The sequence below is a fragment of the Chanodichthys erythropterus genome, chromosome 3 (genome assembly GCF_024489055.1).
Source record: "Chanodichthys erythropterus isolate Z2021 chromosome 3, ASM2448905v1, whole genome shotgun sequence".
Taxonomy (NCBI): Eukaryota; Metazoa; Chordata; class Actinopteri; order Cypriniformes; family Xenocyprididae; genus Chanodichthys; species Chanodichthys erythropterus.
Window position 1 is genome coordinate 7,188,456 of NC_090223.1, and position 22,831 is coordinate 7,211,286.

Genomic DNA, 22,831 nt, shown 5'->3' on the forward strand with positions numbered 1-22,831 from the left:
TTAGCCTAATTCTAATAATTATTTATTATTTTACAATAATATTCTTAATAATAATAATAACAACAACAACAAGCTTACTTTATTTGTTGATATAACCTGAAAATGCTGCCAGACTTCCGAACGGCCTCTTTTCTTTAGGGATGTGCACAAATAGTCGAATATTCGAATATTCAACCTGTAATTAATATTCGAAAAATAAAAATACTATTCGAATTTTACTATGTTGTTTTGCTGGCCGTAAATGATGTGAAACCATGATAAATCCTGAGCACTAAAACTCGCAGTTATAACTAAATGCACCGGGTGGCGCTGTGGAGCGTGTTTAACAAGTTCATTTTATTTGATCGTCACATAATGTTGTCTCGCTTGCGAAGTTTGGAATTACTTGGATGAAAATGATCTTACACAATGGAATTACTTTTGATCAATTGAATTAATGAAACCGAGTTATAATAAAATCACCACCATAATGAGAAAGCACATGAAATCTAAACACCCGTCGAGTGAGGAGAGACAGCTGTCCATCACTGCATTCACGACAGATAAGCAGCTGTAAGTTATCCCCGAGTGAGCCGAGATGATCACTTATCTGATAGCAAAATGATTTTGAGACATATGCTTCCTTTAAGTTTCGTCGAGGCAGATATATTTACGAACAGAAATCACAAAGTGCTGCTGTTAGAAACTTAGCTTAGCATACCGTTGTGTATTATCTAGTTTCTGCAATGTCTGTTGCGGCTCGTTTTCTCACCCGAGCATGTGGATATTATTGTTTTTCTCAACATGAACATGTGAAACAATATGAAAACGATAACCACACCATATAACGTTACTGACTCGAGTGTATTATGAACGTTTTGTACGATAACTGGCGCTGTCTGCTTTTTCCCGTTCGTGCTGCTTGAGCTTAAATGCTTTTGTTCTTTATATATAGTATATATTTGCACATATTGTGTTTAATGCTTTGAACTAAAAGAAAAGCTTAAGATATAACGTAAGCTTGTTGTTTATATTGCCTAATCGTAAGCTTGTTCAGAAATGGTTACAAAATCTTGATTAATTTTAAAAAAATAAATAACGTCCTTCTCGTTTAACCTCATTTAAATAAACAAATATCGTTTTTTTACGAGCCCAAATATTCGAATACAATATTTTGAAAAAATGTCCATCCCTACTTTTCTTGGCTGGTTCCATGCTCAAAATTCAAAAGAGCTTACCCTCTGTTTCAGTGTCAGTTCACTACCGATTTACCGAAGCGCATGACACTCGAAACCTGCGCAAGGGGTTCGCGCTATTTTTGAATCAGATTACGAAGCAGTCACGTGGTTGATTGAGCGTGGTTATGGCAAAACGAATCAAGCTCCGATACAGTGCTTCACTGTGAGATGTTTTGTTTTTTTGATACAAGCTTCGAAGCCTCGGTGTCAAACATCACATCACTCCTTTTTGTAAGAGACAAGATCATCGCCCCAATATCATACAGGCTACATGCTTCTCTTTCCATTTGGATCCAAGTAGTTAGCTTTGAATCATGATTGAAAATGTGTTATTTTAAAAGGAAAGTTTCGTGCAACAGAAAGATCTCGTACCTTTATAGGCATTAATTTGCTCTTAGACCAGTTTATCCTGTACCCTGAGAAGGTACCATAATGAGAGATAACTCCTAATATTCTTGTGATAGTAACCTGGGGTTTAGTAATATATAACAGGATATCATCAGCATATAATGAAATACTACTTATTGTATTCTTTGTGTAATACCCATGAATATTGGGATCGGACTGAATAACGTGTGCTAAGGGCTCAAGTGCCAAAGCAAAGAGTAAGGGAGATAAAGCGCAACCTTGTCTAGAGCCCCTATTTAGTTGAAACGTTGAAGAAAGCATCTTGTTAGTAAAAATTCTTGCACAGGGCTTGCGATAAATAATTTTTAACCACTTTACAAAACTATCACCAATATCAAATTTTCTCAAATCTGCAAACAGATAAGGCCACTCTAATTGATCAAAAGCCTTCTCTGCATCAAGAGAAATAATAACAAGATCCTCTGTGTGTGTGTTGAGGGAGTACATTATATTAAAAAGACGTCTAAGATTGGAAAAGGAGCGTCTATTTGGTATTAAACCAGTCTGATCAGAGTAAATAAGTTTATCAATTACAGACCCAAGCCTGATGGATAGAACTTTAGCCAAAATTTTTGGTCACATGACAGAAGTGAAATTGGCCTATAACTGCCTACTTCTTCTGAATCTTTACCCTTTTTAAGTAATACTGTTATGGTAGCTTCATTTAAAGTAGGAAGCAAAATGCCCACAGTATTCGCATATTAAATAAATAAGGTGATAAAAGATGACTGAATTCTTTGAAGAACTTCATTGACCCAATTGTATCTCGTATTTCAGAGACTGAAAGTTCAGCACTGAGGAAGTCATAATCTTTCTGAACTAGAGTACGGAGGTCACAACTATCCAAGATGTTTTTTTACAGCCAGGTCATCGATTAAGGCCCTAGAGGAGTACAATCCCTCAAGAATCTGCTATTAATGTCCTCATGAGACGTTAATATAACACCGTTTTCTGACTTAACTTTGCTCATAGTATGATCACTTTCCACTTTACTAATTTGTCGAGCCAATAATTTATGAGGTTTTTCATCCAATTCAAAAAAATGTTGTTGTGTAAATAAAAATCCCCTAGTTATACGATCCGAAAGAAGGTTCCTTAACAAACAAAAACAGCAATAACAAGATACCGAGAAATAGACATTCACCATGCTAACTTCCCTCACTAAACCCTTCTAATAATAGAAGTTTAGAACAGCCCCGCAAAAGGCAGATATTGATTTATATAATTTATATAAAGATTTTGAAAATCAAGACTTATTGACAAAATTTAGAACTTATGAAAAGAGAATTAAAAAAAGGGAATTCTGCAAGGTTAATCCTACCCTATTTGCTACAAAATGAACCAGAAGACAGTTTCAATAAAGAACATAAATAAAGACAGACCGTAAAACATTAGCCCGCTCTGCAGTTATTCATTACCCAGCGTGACAATGCATTTGTCGGCAGTCTACAGATCCTCAGCATCCTTCCTGCCTGTACCAAAGTGAAGCTCTGCAAACTCTTCAGCTTTCCTTGCATCCGTTAACACTGTCTCTATGCCATTGAAAGTCACTCTTAACTTCACTGGAAATATTGTCCCATACTGTACCCCTGGCTTATCTCGAAGCATTGCTCTGGCCCTGTTGAACGCAGCTCTGCGCTTTGCCACCTCAGGAGTGAAGTCCGGGAAAACGCGGATGTTCTGATCATCATAAGTAAGATCCTTTTGTTCAGCAGCTTTCTTGAGGACTGTTGTCACATCCCAAAAATAATGAAGTCGCACTATAAGAGATTGCGGCGGTTCGAATTTTTTACCTCTAAAACACGACTATGTCCAACTGCGTTCAGGATTCGCTTGGTGATGTCTGATCGCGCTCTGACAATGGCAGTGATGTCTGGCACTCATTGAAGTATATGCGCGAGACATCACTGCCGTTGTCAGAGCGCGATCAGACATCACCAAGCGAATGCTGAACGCAGTTGGACATAGTGGTGTTTTAGAGGTAAAAAATGATATAAATACTGTTCGTTTTCTCGCAAAAACCGATCGTTTCGTGTCTTAGGACATCAGTGTGTCGTCACGAGCCACAGGGTTTAATTTGGATTCGTCTGTGCAAGTTTATTGACTCTTATAAATTGTGTGACCATTGACTCGCATTATAAGACTGACAGACATCAACGGTTAAAGTTAAAAATCATCATTTGTGTTCTACTGAAGAAACAAAGTCACCTACATCTTGGATGCCCTGGGGGTAAGCAGATAAACATCAAATTTTCATTTTTGGGTGAACTATCCCTTTAAAGTGTGACAAACATGCAAAAAAAAAAAAAAAATCAGGAAGGGGGCAAACACTTATTCACATCACTGTATATACCTTGCAATCCTTCCAGAGCTTGGCTGAGTTTTCTTTGAAACACCTCTGGTGCGGGGCTGATGCCCATTGGCATCCTCAGCCATCTATATCTGCCATACGGTGTGGTTGAGGAATCGAGTTACTGTGGGGTCTGCTTCTATCTTATACGCACCCTCCAGACATCCGTCTCCCTGGAACACATCAGCATTTTCTGATATTATCCATGCTCCACATTTCATCTTTCCCCGTCTCCTTGGTGACAATGCTATCCAAAGCCAGGATGTTTTCATACTGGACTTTTACTAGATTCATGGTTTGCACTGCCCTGCTGCCCAGGATTTCTAGGATTTCTCATTTAACTTTACATTTCCCCAATGGCTGTAGTGTGCTTTTATTGTACATCACCAGCACTTGCTCGTTCTTTTCCACTTGTGTGGCTGGGTTTAACAGGTTGACGGGTATAATGTTACAGCTGGCTCCACAATCTAACTTAAACTTTACCTGCTCTTTCCTCTTTCTTTTGTTTTCCCGCGACAGCTCTGTTGCCCTGCAGATTTGCACGCATTTTTCCAAAGTCAAATCCTGCTCCATTAAAAGTCTCTCTTTCAAAACAGAGCTGGATATTCCGCAAACAATTCTATCGCGGATCAGAGAGTCTTTGAAATTGCACATTCTGGTGAGCGTTCTTAAATCCGTCACATATTTGTCAGTGTTCTCATCAGAGAATATCCTGATTTCTGACAAAAAAAGAAACCTTTCAACTGTCTTGTTCACTTTTGGACTGCAGTGGTCATCCAATGAACTTATTAGTCTGCTTACTCTCCGATCTGGTGACGAGGTGGGGATCAGGGTCTCGCACAGTTCTTTTCCCATCTCCCCGATGGGATAACTGAAAACTTTCAGTTTCACGGCTTCGCCAGCGTCCACCAAAGTAAGATCCATATACGGCAAGAACTCTTCTGTCATGTATTTACTAGAAAAGACAAATATGATGACGAAATTATATTTAATTGATGAATATTTATTTGCTGATTAACTAAAAAGAATACGATACAGATTCGTATAACATTCACGTGAAAAATGCTCCTTATTCTGCGCGCCACACAAAGGGCACACCCCCTTTTTATATCGTGCTCTCACAGCCAATCACAAACAAGGTCAAAAGTCAACTCAAACAAGTTAACAGTATTATTCAGTTATACCCTTTTAGGTTACAACAAAGCTTAGACAATAATGATAATACACAACATCTTCTTTCCACAATTTCCATGATTTCACCAGTTGATTAGTTCAGTGCTTTCTCCATCCGGGCTGCCACCATGTTTCATTCTATCCTCTATTATCAATAGAATGGACAGTTAACGCCAATATAGGTGCGTACACTTAACTTTATTGAACGCAACAAACTCCATCAGATGCAAACAATATAAGACGACTGGTGTCGCACTGATTACAGTCCGTGCTGTAACAACAACCATCCCAACATGTACAGCTGATCAAGATAAATTAAAGACACCACTTTAAAAACCCAGTACAACAAACTGAACAAGAATAATTTTCCCATCAATATGAATGTTTTTTATTGTGACAAATATCTGTCTTTTGCAATAATTTTATTTTTAACAATTAATTGTATTGTGCAAGTTATCAATTGGAATAATGGCAGCATAAGAAGTACATAATATGATTCTTGCATTTCATACAGTTTCCCTGCTTTTACCTCTAACACATCCTGCTCTACCTACTCCAACCCTGAACACTCTGGCTTCACCTACAACACCTCCTTCTACTTCAGTACCTTCTCTGTCCACCTATCCCCCACACCACATCTTCACTCCAGAACAAACCCTGTACCTCATTGACTCGATATGTGCACACTTTACCAGCACTGAATGTCCAATCAAACAAAAAGGACAAAAGAAACTGTTCTGGGCAGAAATAGCCCAGAAACCGACCGAGCAGTTTAATATGCAATTTGATCAGGCAAAAGTGGCAAGAAAAGTGGGCATCTGGAGGATGCCTTTAAGAAAATTATGAACAGGACAAGGTGTCATCATATTTGAGTTCTACACTGAGATGGAAGAATTGATTGGAAGTAATCATGACGTTGACTTTCAGTAATCAGTGATGCAATGGGTGTCCAAATAAAGTCAACGTGTTGGTCAATATGAACTTCTTAGTTTTCGCAAGGCACCTGAGGAAGCTACCCAGCGGTGGCATGATGAAAATAACACAGATGATTGCATCACAGAAAACTTTACACACACTTCTACAAACATTTCTGGAAAAGCAGTTGGCTGTCAGTGAGGACTACTGCATGTCTGGAACATGACAGAGGGAGAGAAAAAAGAAATAAAATGAAATATAAATCACAGTACTTTCAGGTATTTGGCAGTGACATTGTCAGGCTTTTTTATTTACAACAAAGTAACCTGTCTGCACAAAATATCATCATTGTAATATAACAAGTTTACAGTGGCTTCATAAATTAATTTAAAAAATAAAAAAGCAAAACACACCTGATGTGCAATGTTTGTTCTTCGTTTTTTTACAAACCTTGCTGTATTTTCATGTAATTTTTTAAAAGAAGGTACACCGCCACCTTGCACCGACAAAAGTGACTTGAACACACCTGATGTCGTACACACGACTTCCCACCTCGTAAATACGAACTTCCCAGGAGGACTTGAACGCACCATTTGTCAAACATTAGCTTTGTTGTTTTTAGATAACAGGGTAGCTTGTCATGGGGTGGTACAGTCGGGGCAATTATTACAATTAAGGTTGAGTTCCTTAACTGCTTTTGCAAAGACCCTGGTGAGCTTACCCTTGGGAGGCCGGAAAGGCCCTCAGTGTCGGGGCGATCCCACTCCGACTCCGCCCAGTTCTTCTCCAAAGCCGAAATGATCATGGAGTCCTCTTTCTCATCAGCGCTGAAGAAGACGAAGACTGCGATGGTGGGAGGTGCTCGAAAGTTCTCGTCTAAAGCCTCGTTTACACTGCACACGTTTGCGGTGCGTTACGGCTCTGGCAAGGTTTTGCTCCGTCCTCTGCGCGGTGTCAACTCACACCAGAAGCATTTCAGAAGCGAAGCGGCTGGATTCGCGAGACCACTAGATTTGCCTGTCTAACGTTGTTTTCGTTGATTTTTTCATGTTTTTAATGGCTAAATTGTTATATTTCCTTCCTGTCTGAAGAAAGAACTGTAACTATATAATGAAGAGAAAGACTGACAGAAACAGAAAATGGCTGATCAGTGTGATCTGTGTCTGCTGGGACTGATCATTCTCTCTTCACTTCTCACAGGTAAAGAAATCTGGATTTTCTCTAAAGACATTTAGTGGAATTAGTGTGGAAAGAGTTGATTTGAACATGCTCAGTTTATTCTTGCACACATTCACGTTGTGATCTCAGAGTTGTGTATTGATACATACAGATCATACTGTATTATTCCTGATACTGGACATAGAGTCACTCAAACATCTGATGATCAACAATTATCTTCATATTCAGAGATTTCAACAGCTACATGATCAAGACAAACACTTTATTCTGGAGAGAGTGATGATTGTGTTCATGAGGAAAACAGACTTGAATTGACTGATTTATATACTGATATGTTTCATGTCTTCATTTATTATTATATAGTCAAGCCAAGGTAATTTTATTTGTATAGCACATTTCATACACAATGGTAATTCAAAGTGCTTTACATAAGGAAGAAGAATAAAAATAGAACATAAGAAATAGAAATAACAGTAAAAACCAAATTTTAACCTAATCACAAATGCTTTCTTCCTAATTCTCTCAGCTCTTTCAACCAGACAGCAATATTTAAGATGCATTAAAAGTCAGGAATAACAAAATTATACATAAAAGATATAAAATACATTAAAAATGAAATAAAAACAGGAAATGAATTAAAATGAAATAAAAAAAAAAAAAAGATAATACATATAAAATAAAAAATGCAAACAGTTCGGACATAGCACAGTGCTCATTCAGTAAATGCATAGCTAAACAAAAGTGTTTTGAGTCTGGATTTGAATGTGACCACTGTAGGAGCACATCTGATCTCTTCTGGAAGCTGGTTCCAGCTGTGGCTGGCATAATAGCTAAAAGCAGACTCACCATGCTTAGAGTGAACCCTTGGTATTTCTAGCTGATATGATCCTAATGATCTGAGTGATCTGTTGGGTTTATATTCAGTGAGCATATCTGCAATGTATTGAGGTCCTAGACCATTGAGTGATTTATAAACAAGTAACAGTACTTTAAAATCAATTCTAAATGCAACTGGAAGCCAGTGCAAGGACCTGAGGACTGGTGTGATGTGTTCATGTTTTCGGGTTCGGCTCAGTATCCTGGCAGCAGCGTTCTGTACGAGCTGCAGCTGTCTTATGGTCTTTTTGGGAAGACCAGTGAGGAGCCCATTACAATAATCCACCCTGCTGGTGATGAAAGCATGAACAAGTTTCTCTAAGTCTTGACTGGAGACAAAGCATCTAATTGCAATATTTTTGAGATGATAATATGCTGATTTAGTTGTTGTTTTTATATGGCTACTGAAACTCAGGTCTGACTCCAAAATCACACCAAGATTCCTGACTTGATTTTTAGTTGTTTGACCCCTAGAGTGAAGATACATGTTCACTTTGAAAACTTCATCTTTGTTTCCAAACGCAATGACTTCAGTTTTGTCATTCAAGCTTAAGAACTTGTTCAGCTGATTGAAAACAACTTTTTCAATGATCTTGCCTATGAAAGGAAGATTTGAGATTGGCCTGTAGTTGCTCAATATGGTGTTATCCAGATTGCTCTTTTTCAGGAGGGGCTTAACAACTGCAGTTTTCAGGGATTTTGGAAAAGTCCCAGAGAGAAGTGAGGCATTTACCACTTCTAGGAGATCTGCTTCTAAACAGTTTAACACTCTTTTGAAAAAAGATGTGGCAAGTGTGTCAAGGGTGCAGGTTGATGTTTTAAGGTGCTGTACTGTTTCTTCCAAAATTTTACCATCAATTGCTTCGAAAACAGACATAATAGCTGCTTTCTGATGTTGTGATCTGGTCTGTTTTACCCCAGGGCAGCTCAAGGATGTGCTGATCGCCTTTCTGATATTATTAATTTTCTCAGAGAAGAAGGAAGCAAACTCACTACATTTGCTGAGAGCATTTCACTGGGAATCTGACTTGGGGGGTTTGTTAGTCTCTCTACTGTAGCAAAAAGAGTGCGGGTGTTGTTTAAGTTTCTGTTTATAATATTTGAGAAGAAGGTCTGTCTAGCTTTGCCTATTTCCACATTGAAAGCATGAATATCTTTATAGATGTTATAATGGAGTTTTGTCTTTTGCCACATGCGCTCAGCTTATCTGCATTGTCTTTTCATATTTTGCACTGCTGTTGAGTTTCTTCATGGTGCTTTTTGTCTGCCACTTTTCTTCCTGACTTTCACAGGAGCAATGTTATCAATAACATTCTGTACTTTTGAGTTAAAAGAATCAAGGAGAAAATCAACAGAGTCTGCAGATATGCTTGGTGTTACAGATATAGCCTTCATAAACAGTACACTAGTGTTCTCATTTAAACATCGCTTTTTGACCGAGACAGATCTAGCTTCAACAGTCGGACAGATCAATATATCAAAGAAAATACAGAAATGATCAGATAGCGCTTCATCCTTAATGACAATGGATGAAATGTTTAGACCCTTACTGATAATTAAATCTAGAGTGTGTCCACGATTGTGTGTAGGTCCATGTACATGTTGAGTCAGATCAAAAGTATTCAAAACAGTTATGATTTCTTTTGCCATATTGGATTCTGCATTTTCTATGTGGATGTTAAAGTCCCCAGTAATAGCAAAACAGTCAAACTCTGAGGAAATTGCTGATAACAGTTCTGTCAAGTCCTCCACAAAGGCTGGAGAGTATTTTGAAGGCCTGTAGATAACTATAAGTAGAATGCGAGGATCACCTTTTAACACAATACCCAAGTATTCGAAAGACAAGTAATCACCAAATGACACTTGCTTGCATTGATAGACATATTTAAATAGAGCAGCAACACCTCCTAACAGCTCTGCAGACACTCATAAAAGTAAAGTTAGGAGGGGCTGTTTCATTCAGGATTGTTGCACTGCAACTGTCTTCAAACCATGTTTCATTTAGAAGAATAAAATCTAGGTTGTTTGTGGTTATTAAGTCATTGACTAGAAGTGATTTATTTTTAAGTGAGCGAATGTTTAGAAGTGCTAACTTAACAGTCTTACTTTCTGTCTCTACAGTAATCTTAGTTTGACGTGTAATAGGTAGCAGATTAAATGGGTTTGCCAAACGGTTTGAGAAGGCCTTAGGCTTTCTATAACGTAATAAAACAGAAATAGAGAAAGCAACAGGCACACTGGGTTCCCACTTGTTCTGTAAACATTTGATAAAGTCACTTATCATATCGGGGACCCGACACACATCACTGAGAGCTGTTATCGGTTGTTTTTAGAACAGACGGAGGAGGTTGAGGGGCCTGGCATTGTGGCAGGGGCTGAAGAGCTCTCGCAGGAGGAGGAGGCCGAGCTGGGCCCACAGGCTTTGGTGGTTTCGGAGCTTGACGCTTTTTTGTTGATATCTGGGGGCTCGCAGCAAAAGAGTCAGAGAGTTTGGTTCCAGCGTACACCAGTTCCTCCATTTTCTCTGAGAAGCACAGAAGAGGGGATGCTGGAGAGAGGGATAACGTGTCCGGTGAGAGGGGCTGTTGCTCTGGTGTTACCGGAGGATGTAATATGTTGTCCTGGCTTCCCTGGCTATTTTCCCGAAAGTCGTCCTTGGGTGCTGAATCTTGGAGCAGTTCTAATACGTCACTGTCTCTCGGTGAGCTCTGTGGGCAGGGCTCAGTCAAGATTGTGTCCGTGAGCAGTGGTTGTTGTGGCTGCGTGGTGTTATCATTGACCTTGTGGGATGTGTCAACCGCATGTCCATTCAGGTGCTGAAATGAAGTCCTGAGGTCAGTTGTACTCTGTCCAGGTGTGTTTGTGCCATTCAGATTGAGTGGATTTGCACACACTGCTGAAGGATGATGGAGGCAGAAGTAGATATTGTCCTTTAGCACTCTTGAGCCCAGTTTGTTTGGGTGCAGGCCATCATGAGTGAACAGTTGTCTCTGACTCCAGAACAGATTGAAGTTGTCGATGAAATTCAGTCCTTTTAAGTTGCAGGTTTTTTGCAGCCATGTGTTAAGCCCAAGCAACCGTGTAAATCTATTTGTTCCTCTTGCTGGGAGTGGTCCACTGATGAACGACTGAACTTTTAGTCTTCTAAGCATTTCAAAAAGTTCATTGAAATCCCTTTTAAGGAGTTCTGACTGCTCCTTCCGAATATCATTCTTCCCCACATGAATGATTAGTCGATTTGCAGTCTTATATTTCATCAGAATGCTCTTAAGTTCCCTGTTTACATCAGAAACTGCTGGGTTCGGCTCCTCAGCGAAAACCTGAAGATGCAACGCACCTGCTGCTCATTATATACCCGCGCTGCGAGGCGAGCAGCTGATGCATATGATTGCATATGCAATCGCCCCCCCCCCCATCTCCTCCTGTGGAGTCGGAAGCTTCTGAGGTCGCTTCGCGCCATTCATGTCCCCGGTGTGCTCAACCGTGTGGCCGACGAGCTATCACGAGCTGCGCTGCCAGGAGAATGGCGACTCCACCCCCAGGTGGTTCAGCTGATCTGGAGAGAGTTCGGAGAGGCTCAGGTAGACCTGTTTGCCTCACCAGAAACCTCCCACTGCCAGTTGTTTTACTCTCTGACCGAGGGGACACTTGGGACAGATGCACTGGCTCACAGCTGGCCCCGGGGCCTGCGCAAATATGCGTTTCCCCCAGTGAGCCTACTTGCACAGACCCTGTGCTAAGTCAGGGAGGATGAGGAGCAGGTCTTGTTAGTTGCGCCTTACTGGCCCAACCAGACCTGGTTCCCAGAACTCTCACTCCTCGCGACAGCCCCTCCCTGGCCCATCCCTCTGAGGAAAGACCTTCTTTCTCAGAGACGGGGCACTCTTTGGCACCCGCGTCCAGACCTCTGGAAACTCCATGTCTGGTCCCTGGACGGGACGCGGAGGTTCTAGGTGACTTACCTCCTGAGGTACTTAACACCATCACTTCGGCATGTGCACTGTCTACGAGACGTGCTTACGCCTCGAAGTGGAACCTGTTCATCGAGTGGTGCTCTTCTCGCCGAGAAGATCCCCGAAGATGCTCGATCGGAGTCGTGCTTTCCTTCTTGCAGCAAGGGTTGGAGCGTAGGCTGTCCCCCTCCACCCTCAAAGTCCATACTGCTGCCATATCTGCTTACCACGACCACATAGATGGCAAATCTGTTGGTCAGCACGACCTGGTCTTCAGGTTCCTTATTGCATGCCAATGTGCATTGGCTCGTTTTAGTTACACTCGAAGTAGATTGGCCTCTCTAGCGAGATTCCTATTCGTCGGTCTGTCCGACGTACGTCTCCGTTCCCTCCTTCAGGGAACGAGGGTTACCTATGTAACCAAGACGTTGTTGTGGCTGCATGGTGTTATCATTGACCTTGTGGGATGTTTCAACCGCATGTCCATTCAGGTGCTGAAATGAAGTCCTGTGGTCAGTTGTACTCTGTCCAGGTGCCATCATGTGTGAACATTTGTCTCTGACTCCAGAAAAGATTGAAGCTGTCGATGAAATTCAGTCCCTTTAAGTTGCAGGTTTTTTGCAGCCATGTGTTAAGCCCAAGCAACCGTGTAAATCTGTTCATCCACTGATGAACAACTGAACTTTAGTCTTTTAAGCATTTCAAAAAGTTCATTGAAATCCCTTTTAAGGAGTTCTGACTGCTCCTTCTGAATATCATTCTTCCCCACATGAATGATTAGTCGATTTGCAGTCTTATATTTCATCAGAATGCTCTTAAGTTCCCTGTTTACATCAGAAACTGTTGCTTGTGGAAGGCAGCATGTAGTTATATCCCTGCTGCTAATGTTTCTGATAATATAGTCACCCACTATCAGAGTCCTGGGCTCGGCTGCTCTCTGAGCTGAGTGCCGCTGTCTGCTCGAACTTGAGCGGCAGTTAGCATCGGTGTTAGCTGCTGGCTGATTTGATCTGTGTCCGATCATGTTTGGGGATTCCTCACCCACATTAGATTCCTCACCCACATTCATTAACACGTCAAATCTGTTCTCCAGATGTATTGGCAGTGGTAGGGAGCTATTGTTTGGGGTAGAGGATGCTACTGCATTAATATGTGATACTCGTGACAATCTGATGTCTCGAGTGCCTTTGGGTCTCGCTCCCTGTTTGTGCCATCGATTAGTATGTTGATCAATTTCAGCACTCAGTACGGTCTGTTTAGGGGCATTAGATTCATGGGACTCACCGACTGTGTGCTGAGGACGTCCATGATGAAGCTCTGTTGTGTGTTCCTTCTGGTTTGGTAGTCCCGCAAGTAACTTTGTTTCAAGAACTGCAATCCTTTGTAGAAGTCTGTGGCAGTTTGTGCAGCAGGTAGATTCTTCAACCAGAGGAGGCATATTATTTATAATTCTTTTGGATGTAGGCAGCTGTGTTTCCTCTTCTCCGGAATGTAAGCTGATGGCTGTCAGTGGGAGGCTGGTTGGTAAAAAATTCCCCTTTTTTGTGGCAATTCTTCCAGTTAAAAAGATTGTTGTTGCCAAGATTTGTCGTTTGAGCACTGTGCCTATTTGCTGTAGTTAAAATTAGGAGATAAAATATAAAAGCTATAGAGCAAAGCGCGGAGCTGTAAGCAAGAGCGTCCAAACAGTAGCGAAGCAGGAAGCATGAGTGATATATATCATAATGATCAGTCAAATATACTGTGTTTCAGGTACCAGTGGAGTGAATAATCCTCATGTGTTCATCAGTTCTGGTGAAAATGTCCATCTGCCCTGTAATAATGATCTTCCTGACTGCAACTCAACTACATGGAGCTACAGTAACACATCTAGACGTTCAGCAACAGTTGAACTGATTGATCGAGGGATAAAGAATAAAGACACAGAGAGACATGAGAGACTGAGTCTGGGGTCTGACTGCTCTCTGAACATCAAGAACGTCACAGAAGAAGATCGTGGATTATACACCTGCAGACAATTTGTGAATGGAGAAAAACAAGAACCTGATGCAATTGTTTTACTGCATGTTCTTCATGGTGAGTTTATGATTATGTGATCAATTTAAAAAGAGCAGATTCTCTCTTTAAACTCACATGATGATTGAAGAGTCTGTGATTTGTGTCTTGTGTTCAGTTTCAGTGTCTCCATCATCATCATCATCATCATCATCCTCACAGACTGAGATCAGTCCAGGTCGCTCTGTGACTCTCTCCTGTCGGTTGTATTCATTTGCTGGATTCTCCTGTGATCGTTGGATCCGTTCTGTGGGACTTCAGCTGTTGTGGGTGAATCAGGCTGGTGTTGATCTGAAGACAGACTCCAGATATCAGATATTATTCTCATCAGATCACTGTATCATCACTCTGACTACAACACTCCTGAATGAAGATGACAACAGAGAGTGGAGATGTCAGCTTATTCTCAGAAATCAACTCCAGACCTCAGTCAGATACACTGTCAAGTGTTCAGGTGAGAAACAACTATTACTACTGTAAAATATGATGCTAATGTCCTACAGATGAACATCTGAACATTCATCTTCTGCAGCATCAGAAACTGAAGTCAGTGTGACTGCTGGATCATTATTCAGAGGTACGACACGTTCATTTCTACTGACAGCTTTACACCATTAAACTATCAGTCAGTCTGTAAATGCTTCATCAATAACTGTTCATAGTTGAATCCCCTTGACTTCAGTCATATCCAGTTTCTCTTCTTCTTCTTCTTCTTCTTCCACACATGTTTCCTGCAGTGATTGTGAGTATTGTTGAGATGGCAGTGTTTGCTGCTCCTACTGTGATTCTTCTTCAGATCATCTGTGCAAGAAGAGCTGGTGAGTTTGAGCTTCACACAATCTGATGATTCACACTCATCTGATCTGGATCAATCATGGTAAAAACACATACGAGAGGTCAGTCCATGCTTTTATTTTGCAGGGAGGAAGGACTCGCAGCACCCAGAGGAAATAGAGATGCCTACAATATCACAATAAAATACTGCTGAGTTTGGAGACCATCTGAAACAAGATTTAAAACAGCAAAAACTCACAGAGGATTGTTCATTGTTTGATTTTCTTCTTCTCAGAAAACAGAGAAAAACTCCCTGAAGAAATAGTGACACCATCAAGTTTAGATTCAAATATCTTGTACAAATAAAAGGCCAGATTTATGTTCATTTATATGGTTTGATGGATATTTTCCTACAGTGTTGAATGTCATTTTCTTGTGCTTCATATATAAACTGCTTTAAATATGATATTAAATACAGTAATGGACAGACTGTTTGTAAAATCCTCTCTCTGTTCTGTGTGATGAAGATGATTTGCTGATTCTCATATCTTGTCTTTTCATTCCTGTTTTTAGCATCTTTGTTCATTTTGAATGATTTCTACTCATTTTCTTAATTAAAGCTCTGTAATTGTTTACAGTTTTTTCCAATTGCTAACACACTAAAATGACATGCACAGCACAATTATTTAAACTGACACACAGAGAGCAAAACTTCTTCTCAAGTCTCCAAAAGTCTAAACACCTTTTCTGTTTTACACACATTTTGCATTTCAAAATAGCACTTTTTAAATTCACTAAATACAGTTCTCTGCATAAGACACAACAATCTGACATAAAGTCACATGTTTGCCATTTCAAAACACTGCCATTCAAAATGACACTACATGAGCTAATTGGCCAATTACATGTGCCACCTGGCCAAACACCTCAGTGGTTAATTGTTAATACTTCAATCAGGATGTAAGCACTATGAAAAGACCACAGGTGAGAACCTTTTTTTTACAACAACAATGGAAGACATTGCAGAGAGAGGAAGAGGAAGAGGAAGAGGAAGAGGGAGGTTGAGAATAAGAGGGGGGGAGGAAGAGTGAGAGGTAGGGGTAGAGCAGGTAGAGGAGTTCATGGCCAAAGAAGACAAACACTTTCAAATGAAATCAGAGCAACCTTAGTAGATCATGTCATCAACCATGGGTTGACAATGCGTGAGGCTGGACAGAGAGTGCAGCCAAACTTGAGCCGTTTTACTGTCGCCTCTGTCATCCGGACCTTTAGACTGGAGAACAGGTATGTAACCAAAATTTCATGTAGTACACATGTAGTATACCCCATGTCATAGTGTATCAGTTGGGTGACACCTGTTTACTTAGTGTATGACATCAGCCATTCATGAACTGTACAAGTTTCCTGTACAATGTACTCTACTGTGGGGGGAAAATATTTAGGCTGCATTGTCCAAGCCCTATATATATTTTTATTTTATTTTTTCTAAAGGACTGAGAGACGACACCATGGTGGAGGAAGGGGCCAAATGTTCACCGGGGTACAGGAAGCTGCCATTGTAAACTTGGTTTTGGAAAATAATGAAATCAGATTACGAGAAATTCAAAGCCACATCATCCAAGACAACACCTTATTCAACAACATTCAACGAGTTAGTCTGTCCACATTGGCTCGCATTCTCAAGCGAAACCAAATCAGAATGAAACAACTTTATAAGGTGCCGTTTGAGAGAAACTCTCAAAGAAACAAAGAGTTCAGACGAGCATATGTGGATGTAAGTACTATATTGACTGCAGTACACTACACACATTGTTTCCCAGTGTACTGGATAACACCATATTGAGTGATTTTTGTTCTTTGTTTTCAGGGAGTACTGGAAATGGATGCTCATGCAATCCCACATGAGTTCATCTTTATAGATGAGGCTGGGTTCAACCTAGCAAAGACCAGAAGAAGAGGGAGAAACCTCATTGGCCACAGAGCCATTATAGATGTTCCTGGCCAACGTGGTGGGAACATCACAATGTGCGCTGCCATCTCCAGTATGCATGGTGTCCTCCACCGTCATGCCAACCTTGGACCATACAACACAGCCCATATTCTCACATTTCTGGACAGACTTCACAACATTCTCATACCACCAGAGCGTATGAATGATGCAGACCATCAAAGAAACCGGTACGTTGTAGTATGGGACAACGTGAGCTTTCTTCGTGCAGTCCCAGTCCAAAACTGGTTTGCTGACCACCCAACATTTCTCGTGCAATACCTCCCACCATACTCACCATTTCTGAACCCCATAGAAGAATTCTTTTCGGCATGGCGGTGGAAGGTATACGACCGGCAGCCCTTTGTGCGCATGCCTCTTGTGCAGGCCATGGAAGAGGCATGTGATGAGATTGATGTGGGTGCAATTCAGGGATGGATAAGGCACTCAAGGCGCTTCTTCCCTCGATGTCTGGCAAGGGAAGATATTGCCTGTGATGTTGACGAGGCGTTGTGGCCAGACCCGGCTGTGCGGCAAGATGCTGCCTAATTATTTTTCTTGCCTCTTTTTTTTACTGTAATATATTTTTTTTCAGAAATTTTCTTTTTCAGTTTTTTTGTAAGAATATTTTTGTTCAGTCCCATGTAAATATATCTGCTGTGCTTATGTTGTACTGACTTGTTTACTGTAGTGAAGGAAAAAAAATAAAAATGTTGCAACAGCATGTGTGTGTATCTGCAAATATTTCTGTGCATGTGAACAATCTGATACATATTTTAGTATTATGGCAAAGCATACTAAAGATGGGGGTGCTTTTCATTATGCCCAACAGTGTGTAGGTGGTTAGGCAAAAATCTGGTAATATGAATGAAGTGTGTGCCATTTCATGCAAAAGTTTGATTTTGATAATGTTATGTGTAGTTTCGGTTGCAGTGCTTCATTTTGCAGGATATATGAGGTATTTTGCAGTTTGGGTGTGTGGTTTTGTGAATTGTGTTAAGTGTTTTGATAAAACCAGACTAGTTTGAAAAATTGTGTGTTAGCAATTGGAAAAAACTGTAATATGTCTCTTTCCTGAGATGTTTGTCACAAATATGGGCCTCATTTATAAAATGTGTCACACAAACCATCCTAAATGTGATCTTGCGATCATTTCTCAGATGTGTGATTCACAGAATGAAGGTGTGCACAGAAACGAGCGCCTCTCTTTCAGATGTGAAATCATCACAAATGATCTTGAACAGCTGAATGGTTTCGCAGGTGGATCGATTGCTCCTGTCTGGTTTGTGTCTGTAGCTCCGTATAACTTTGTTTTGAATCTCTTCCTCTCATTCCTTGATGTTTATCACTAAACTCACAATCACATTAAGCCACAGTGTGTGCTGGTTATGGTCAGTAAGTTTGTGGTGTTTGTGTTGTGTTGTGAGTCTCTGGCGCCCCCTGCTGCTGAGTGTCTTTACTGCAGATCTCAGACTAGCGTTTAAAGGGTTAGTTCACACAAAAATAAAAATAATGTCATTAATTACTCACCCTCATGCAGTTCCACACCCGTAAGACCTTCATTCATCTTCAGAACACAAATTAAGATATTTTTGATGAAATCCGATGGCTCAGTGAGCCCTGCTTAGACAGCAATGACATTTCCTCTGTCAAGATCCATGAAGATACTAAAACATATTTAAATCAGTTCATGTGAGTACAGTGGTTCAATATTAATATTATAAAGTGACGAGAATATTTTTTGTGCATCAAAAAAACAAAATAACAGATTTTTATCAATATGTAGTGATGGGCGATTTCATAACCCTTAAGGAAAAGTTTTGTTAAAAACATCTGTGATTCTTATATGTTCCAACAGAATATTATAAAGGACATATATGCTGAAAACCTCATATACAAATTGCATAATATTGATGTATTTTCAATCCTATATGTCATATGTCCCACATACAACTAAAGTCTTACAGATTTTCATTATGTAAAAACAGGAAAATAATGCAGATTTGATATGAATGTCCAGCATATCTCTGAAGATGTGTATTAAACACAGTGCATCAGTGTAAGGCTGTTCTTCACTCATGCTCTTGATCTTATCTTGTCCTAATTGGAGCCCATCGCCTGTCAATCACAGTCATATAATGTATAATACTAGACTTTCAATCTTAGATGAAACACAACATTTAAACTACACACACAAGAACATGTTTTAAATACAAAACGATTTAGATTAACGTGTTAACGTGGATGACACATGGTGACTTTAGTGGAATTAGCTCTGTGAACACAAAATCATGGACATGATTCAGATATGTTAAAGATGTTAAATATGTTAAACACCCAGAGCATTCGTTATTGTTCTGTGTGTGTCCGAATTAGCACTGAGTGTTTGTTGAAGGCAATGTGTGCTGTTTCGGTCACCTGCACTCGTGCGCCGTCAACACCCGGGTGATTTTGGACTAGCCTCACTCGAGGGTACCACAGATTTAGTGGTTTATGGTCTTAAATATTAATATTAATATTTTGTATTAATATCAATATTGAGTCAGATTATTCCTTCCAATATTTTCGGGACACCAGTCAAGTTTCACCTTGACAATAAAGAACAATCATGGAAGATTGTTGACTGAATTACAATTATATGAATTGGAGGAAGTTCATCATCTGACCAGTCTGAAGGATTTGTGAGATATCGTTAACTTGTAGAGCCTCTCACTGTATTATCAACACAAGGAAGACACAAGTGTAATAAATGGATTTTATTAACAAAAGGAGAGACAAGAGTAACTAACAACTACTGAATGGATAAAGTGCGAAAAGATTGATACATGCAAGTGGATGAGTTGGATGTTATTATAGCAGTTACAAGTTAATCTTATGGAAAGACAAACTGTAGTTTCTCTAGAAGAAATAAAGCAAACCTTATTCTGACTTCAACACATAAACCGAGAGATTATTTGTTATCAACTGATATCAGCTATGCAAGATCTAATGCAAATTAGATCATCATATACTGACAGTATACACTAATGCCAAGGTCTCTAGAAAGAGGTTTGGTAAGTGATATTTAGGTCTGCCTGGTCGTGCTGAATCCGAAGGTCTTCCACTTGTTGAGCTGAGCAGCATTGCATTGGGAAGAAAGGAGTTGGAATCCGGTTCACAGACTTGAACACGAAGTACTTGTGAACGTTGAATGGATGGCCCCCCTCTTGCATGAGGTTCATTTGCATAGCTTAACTCCCTGAGGTCCGAAAACGCGCCGGCGCGTTTTGCAGGATTTTTTTCACATTGCAGCAAAACAGACTTAAAATACTCCATCATTTCTTGTCATAGAGACATAAGTAATATATCAATTGAAACTATAGAATGTCTTCTTTTATTTGTGTACACTCAGAGTAAAAACACAATGTTGTGCTTTTTGTAAAATAAAGAAAACAAACATGATGCGTGATCTCTCCTCTCCCTCTGAACGAACTACAATCTGATAGTTCTCAGAAAATGAACTGTAACTTAGTGAATACTAATCACAAACAAATTACACTTATGTCTAAAGAAATGTTGAAATGTCAGGTTTTAAATCGTGCAAGTCAATTCGAAAACAAACATTCTGTGTTTATGTAATCTGTATGAAAAGAGAGCCATGTCAGAAGTCCATGATTCAGCTCATTATCCGCTAATGCGGCCACGCCCACGGAGTGTCTCAATCGTGTATTTATTGTCTTGAAAAGTGTTTATTTGGATGTTAAAGCCATGGTTAGCGATCTCTAAAAGGCATGCCGTTAGTTCCTAGTTCCTTTTCTTCTTTATATGAATTTGTGGCCTAAAGGTGTACAGAGAGCGCCCTCCGGCTGCAAGTATGAATTGAAAACACAGTATCCAGCACTCATAGTGATGACAATAAATCCTGAATAAATATTACTTCTCAGTATAGAAAATTGGCATAAATATATAAGAATCCATCAATATTTCTCCAAATGTGCATGCTCTTAAGCTAAAAGCCTATATGAAATGCCATAGAGGTAACATAATTGTTCAGACACTTTGCATCACAGAAATACATGATATTTTAAAGAACATAATAGAATACCATTATTTTAAATTGTAATAATATTTCACAGTATTGCTGTTTATGATGAGCTGAGACATTATTACAGAGGGTTTTTCACAGCCTACCTGACTGAAAGGCCTCATTAATATGCAAGTCATTTCAGGTCATTATTATGTGATTCTTTTGTCTTCTCAGGTGTGTAAGAATTGAAAATATCCAAAGATATTTTAAAATGAACAAAGACATTTGCTTTACTGTTTCACACCCCTCTCTCTTGCCACGGGCCATTTGGGAGGCACAAAGGTGATAGTGATCAAGGTCTGTAGGCCAAGATGTATGTACATCGGGGGTCTACAAATGGTCACACCTTTAGTACAGTGGGGGGAAGTTTTAATCTTCTGATTGGTCAAATTGAATGTCTCACATTTGAGTTTCAGTCACATGGTCAAGGAAGGGATAAAAGAAGATTTTAACTGTTGCTCTGGGCTTTTTTCTAGGCTCTTCTTCCTTGGATCTCGGGCACTCTCTTGCCCTCTCTCTCTCTATTTCTCTTTCTCTCTCTCAGGTAACTTTTTTCATACATGCTGTGTACGTTCAATGGTATATGATTTTATTATCTCATACATCTATTTTATAATTATTTTAAGTGTAACCATAATCAGATATTGTCATTAAACCCTTTCTATTACAAATGATGTGCTAACTAGTTTTGATTTAGTAACATTAATGTACTCCCTATTGCAATACAATTTTGTCACACTATAGCAACGCTCTCCCACATATTTTGCTATTATAACTGCGCTTATTTCCGTCGTTGGTATAAGTTGCAGTGGGTGGTAATAGACAAGAAATGTACAGTATTCTAACATCTTACTGATAAAGTTTCTTTAGTCGCACGGCAAACCTTACAGCCTGAACCCCTGTAGGAGTTCCACCCTTACAGATGGTGCCGAAAACCCGGGATCCCTTGCAGTGAGTTTTCTGAAATCTACTTTGATCGGTCATCAGAATGAGGACATTTTTTCACAGTTGAATTTGTGAATGGATTAAAGCTGACCTTCTCACCAAGAAATGGGTAAGTCTGTTTTAATTGTTTAATGGTATGATATTCAGATCTCCTCAGGGATGGAAGGGAAAATTTCTGAAAAGAGTGACGCATTATTTGCTTTATGGAGCAAAAAAGTTGAGCCTATCTTTAATGGGAAATACATACCAAAAAATCTCAATTCAGATGATGACATTCTTGCATATTGAGACATAATTGGTAAACATCATAAGAAATCAAAACATGGTGAAATAATTGAGGCTTTAAACTACATGCGTTATGAACGGCTACATGAGTTAACAACATTTCTATCTTCATTTATGGATGTCAAATGTGAAGAAGTGAATTCTAAAAATGCAGAGGTACAAAAGTGTGAGGCAAAGATTCAGGATCTTCAGTCACAGTTGGATAATTTACTAGCTGAACAGTTAGTTCTGACTGAAAAGTGTAAAAAACACAAAGAGACCATTGCAGATCTCAAGGATAAGCTAAATGCTCAAAAGTTTTCCAAAACGCTTAACAGCGATGGGGCTAAAAAGCATGTTCACTTCTTAGATGAGGTGAATTGTTCTGATGAATCTGGAATGTTTTGTTCAGAGGCCACTGCTCAAGAAAGTTTGCCTATTTCAGTTCTTAAGGTGATGCAGCACTGTAATAGCGCAGAGTCATGTACCAGAACGCATGGTGTTCAAGCATTTGAGAGTCATGGAAATCCTCAAACTCCAGGAGAACACAGCAAACAACCCTGTGGCAAAGAGAACAGGTTTTGCAGTTCCTGTCAGAAAGTAGGCCATACAGAGGACAAATGCTGGTCACTGGGTAGGGGTAGACCTCCACCTTATTTTCAGAAAAAT

The 22,831-nt window shown here is 39.8% G+C and overlaps 2 protein-coding genes across 2 annotated transcripts; both read left to right on the forward strand.

Annotated features, from left to right (window-relative positions):
* Positions 1 to 6,270: 6,270 nt before the first annotated feature.
* Positions 6,271 to 14,682, forward strand: LOC137002842 (uncharacterized). The gene is made up of 5 exons (XM_067362757.1): positions 6,271 to 6,341; positions 7,155 to 7,263; positions 13,824 to 14,147; positions 14,245 to 14,580; positions 14,630 to 14,682. Exons 2-5 carry the CDS (start codon positions 7,203 to 7,205, stop codon positions 14,680 to 14,682), a joined length of 774 nt encoding a protein of 257 aa, XP_067218858.1. The 5' UTR covers positions 6,271 to 6,341; positions 7,155 to 7,202.
* A 1,843-nt stretch (positions 14,683 to 16,525) lies between these two features.
* On the forward strand, positions 16,526 to 17,525 carry LOC137008170 (uncharacterized). Its single transcript, XM_067370044.1, has 2 exons — positions 16,526 to 16,674; positions 16,768 to 17,525. The coding sequence occupies exons 1-2, from the start codon at positions 16,600 to 16,602 to the stop codon at positions 17,434 to 17,436; spliced, it is 744 nt and encodes a 247-aa protein (XP_067226145.1). The 5' UTR covers positions 16,526 to 16,599; the 3' UTR covers positions 17,437 to 17,525.
* The last annotated feature ends 5,306 nt before the right edge of the window (positions 17,526 to 22,831 follow it).

Bases quoted from the DNA above. Each gene is read 5' to 3' on its own strand.
- LOC137008170 (XM_067370044.1), top strand. From the start codon at position 16,600: ATGAAACAACTTTATAAGGTGCCGTTTGAGAGAAACTCTCAAAGAAAC. The intron at 16,675-16,767 runs GTAAGTACTATA...CTTTGTTTTCAG, and splicing joins TCAGACGAGCATATGTGGAT to GGAGTACTGGAAATGGATGC.
- LOC137002842 (XM_067362757.1), top strand. From the start codon at position 7,203: ATGGCTGATCAGTGTGATCTGTGTCTGCTGGGACTGATCATTCTCTCT. The intron at 7,264-13,823 runs GTAAAGAAATCT...ACTGTGTTTCAG, and splicing joins TCTCTCTTCACTTCTCACAG to GTACCAGTGGAGTGAATAAT. The intron at 14,148-14,244 runs GTGAGTTTATGA...TCTTGTGTTCAG, and splicing joins TTTACTGCATGTTCTTCATG to TTTCAGTGTCTCCATCATCA.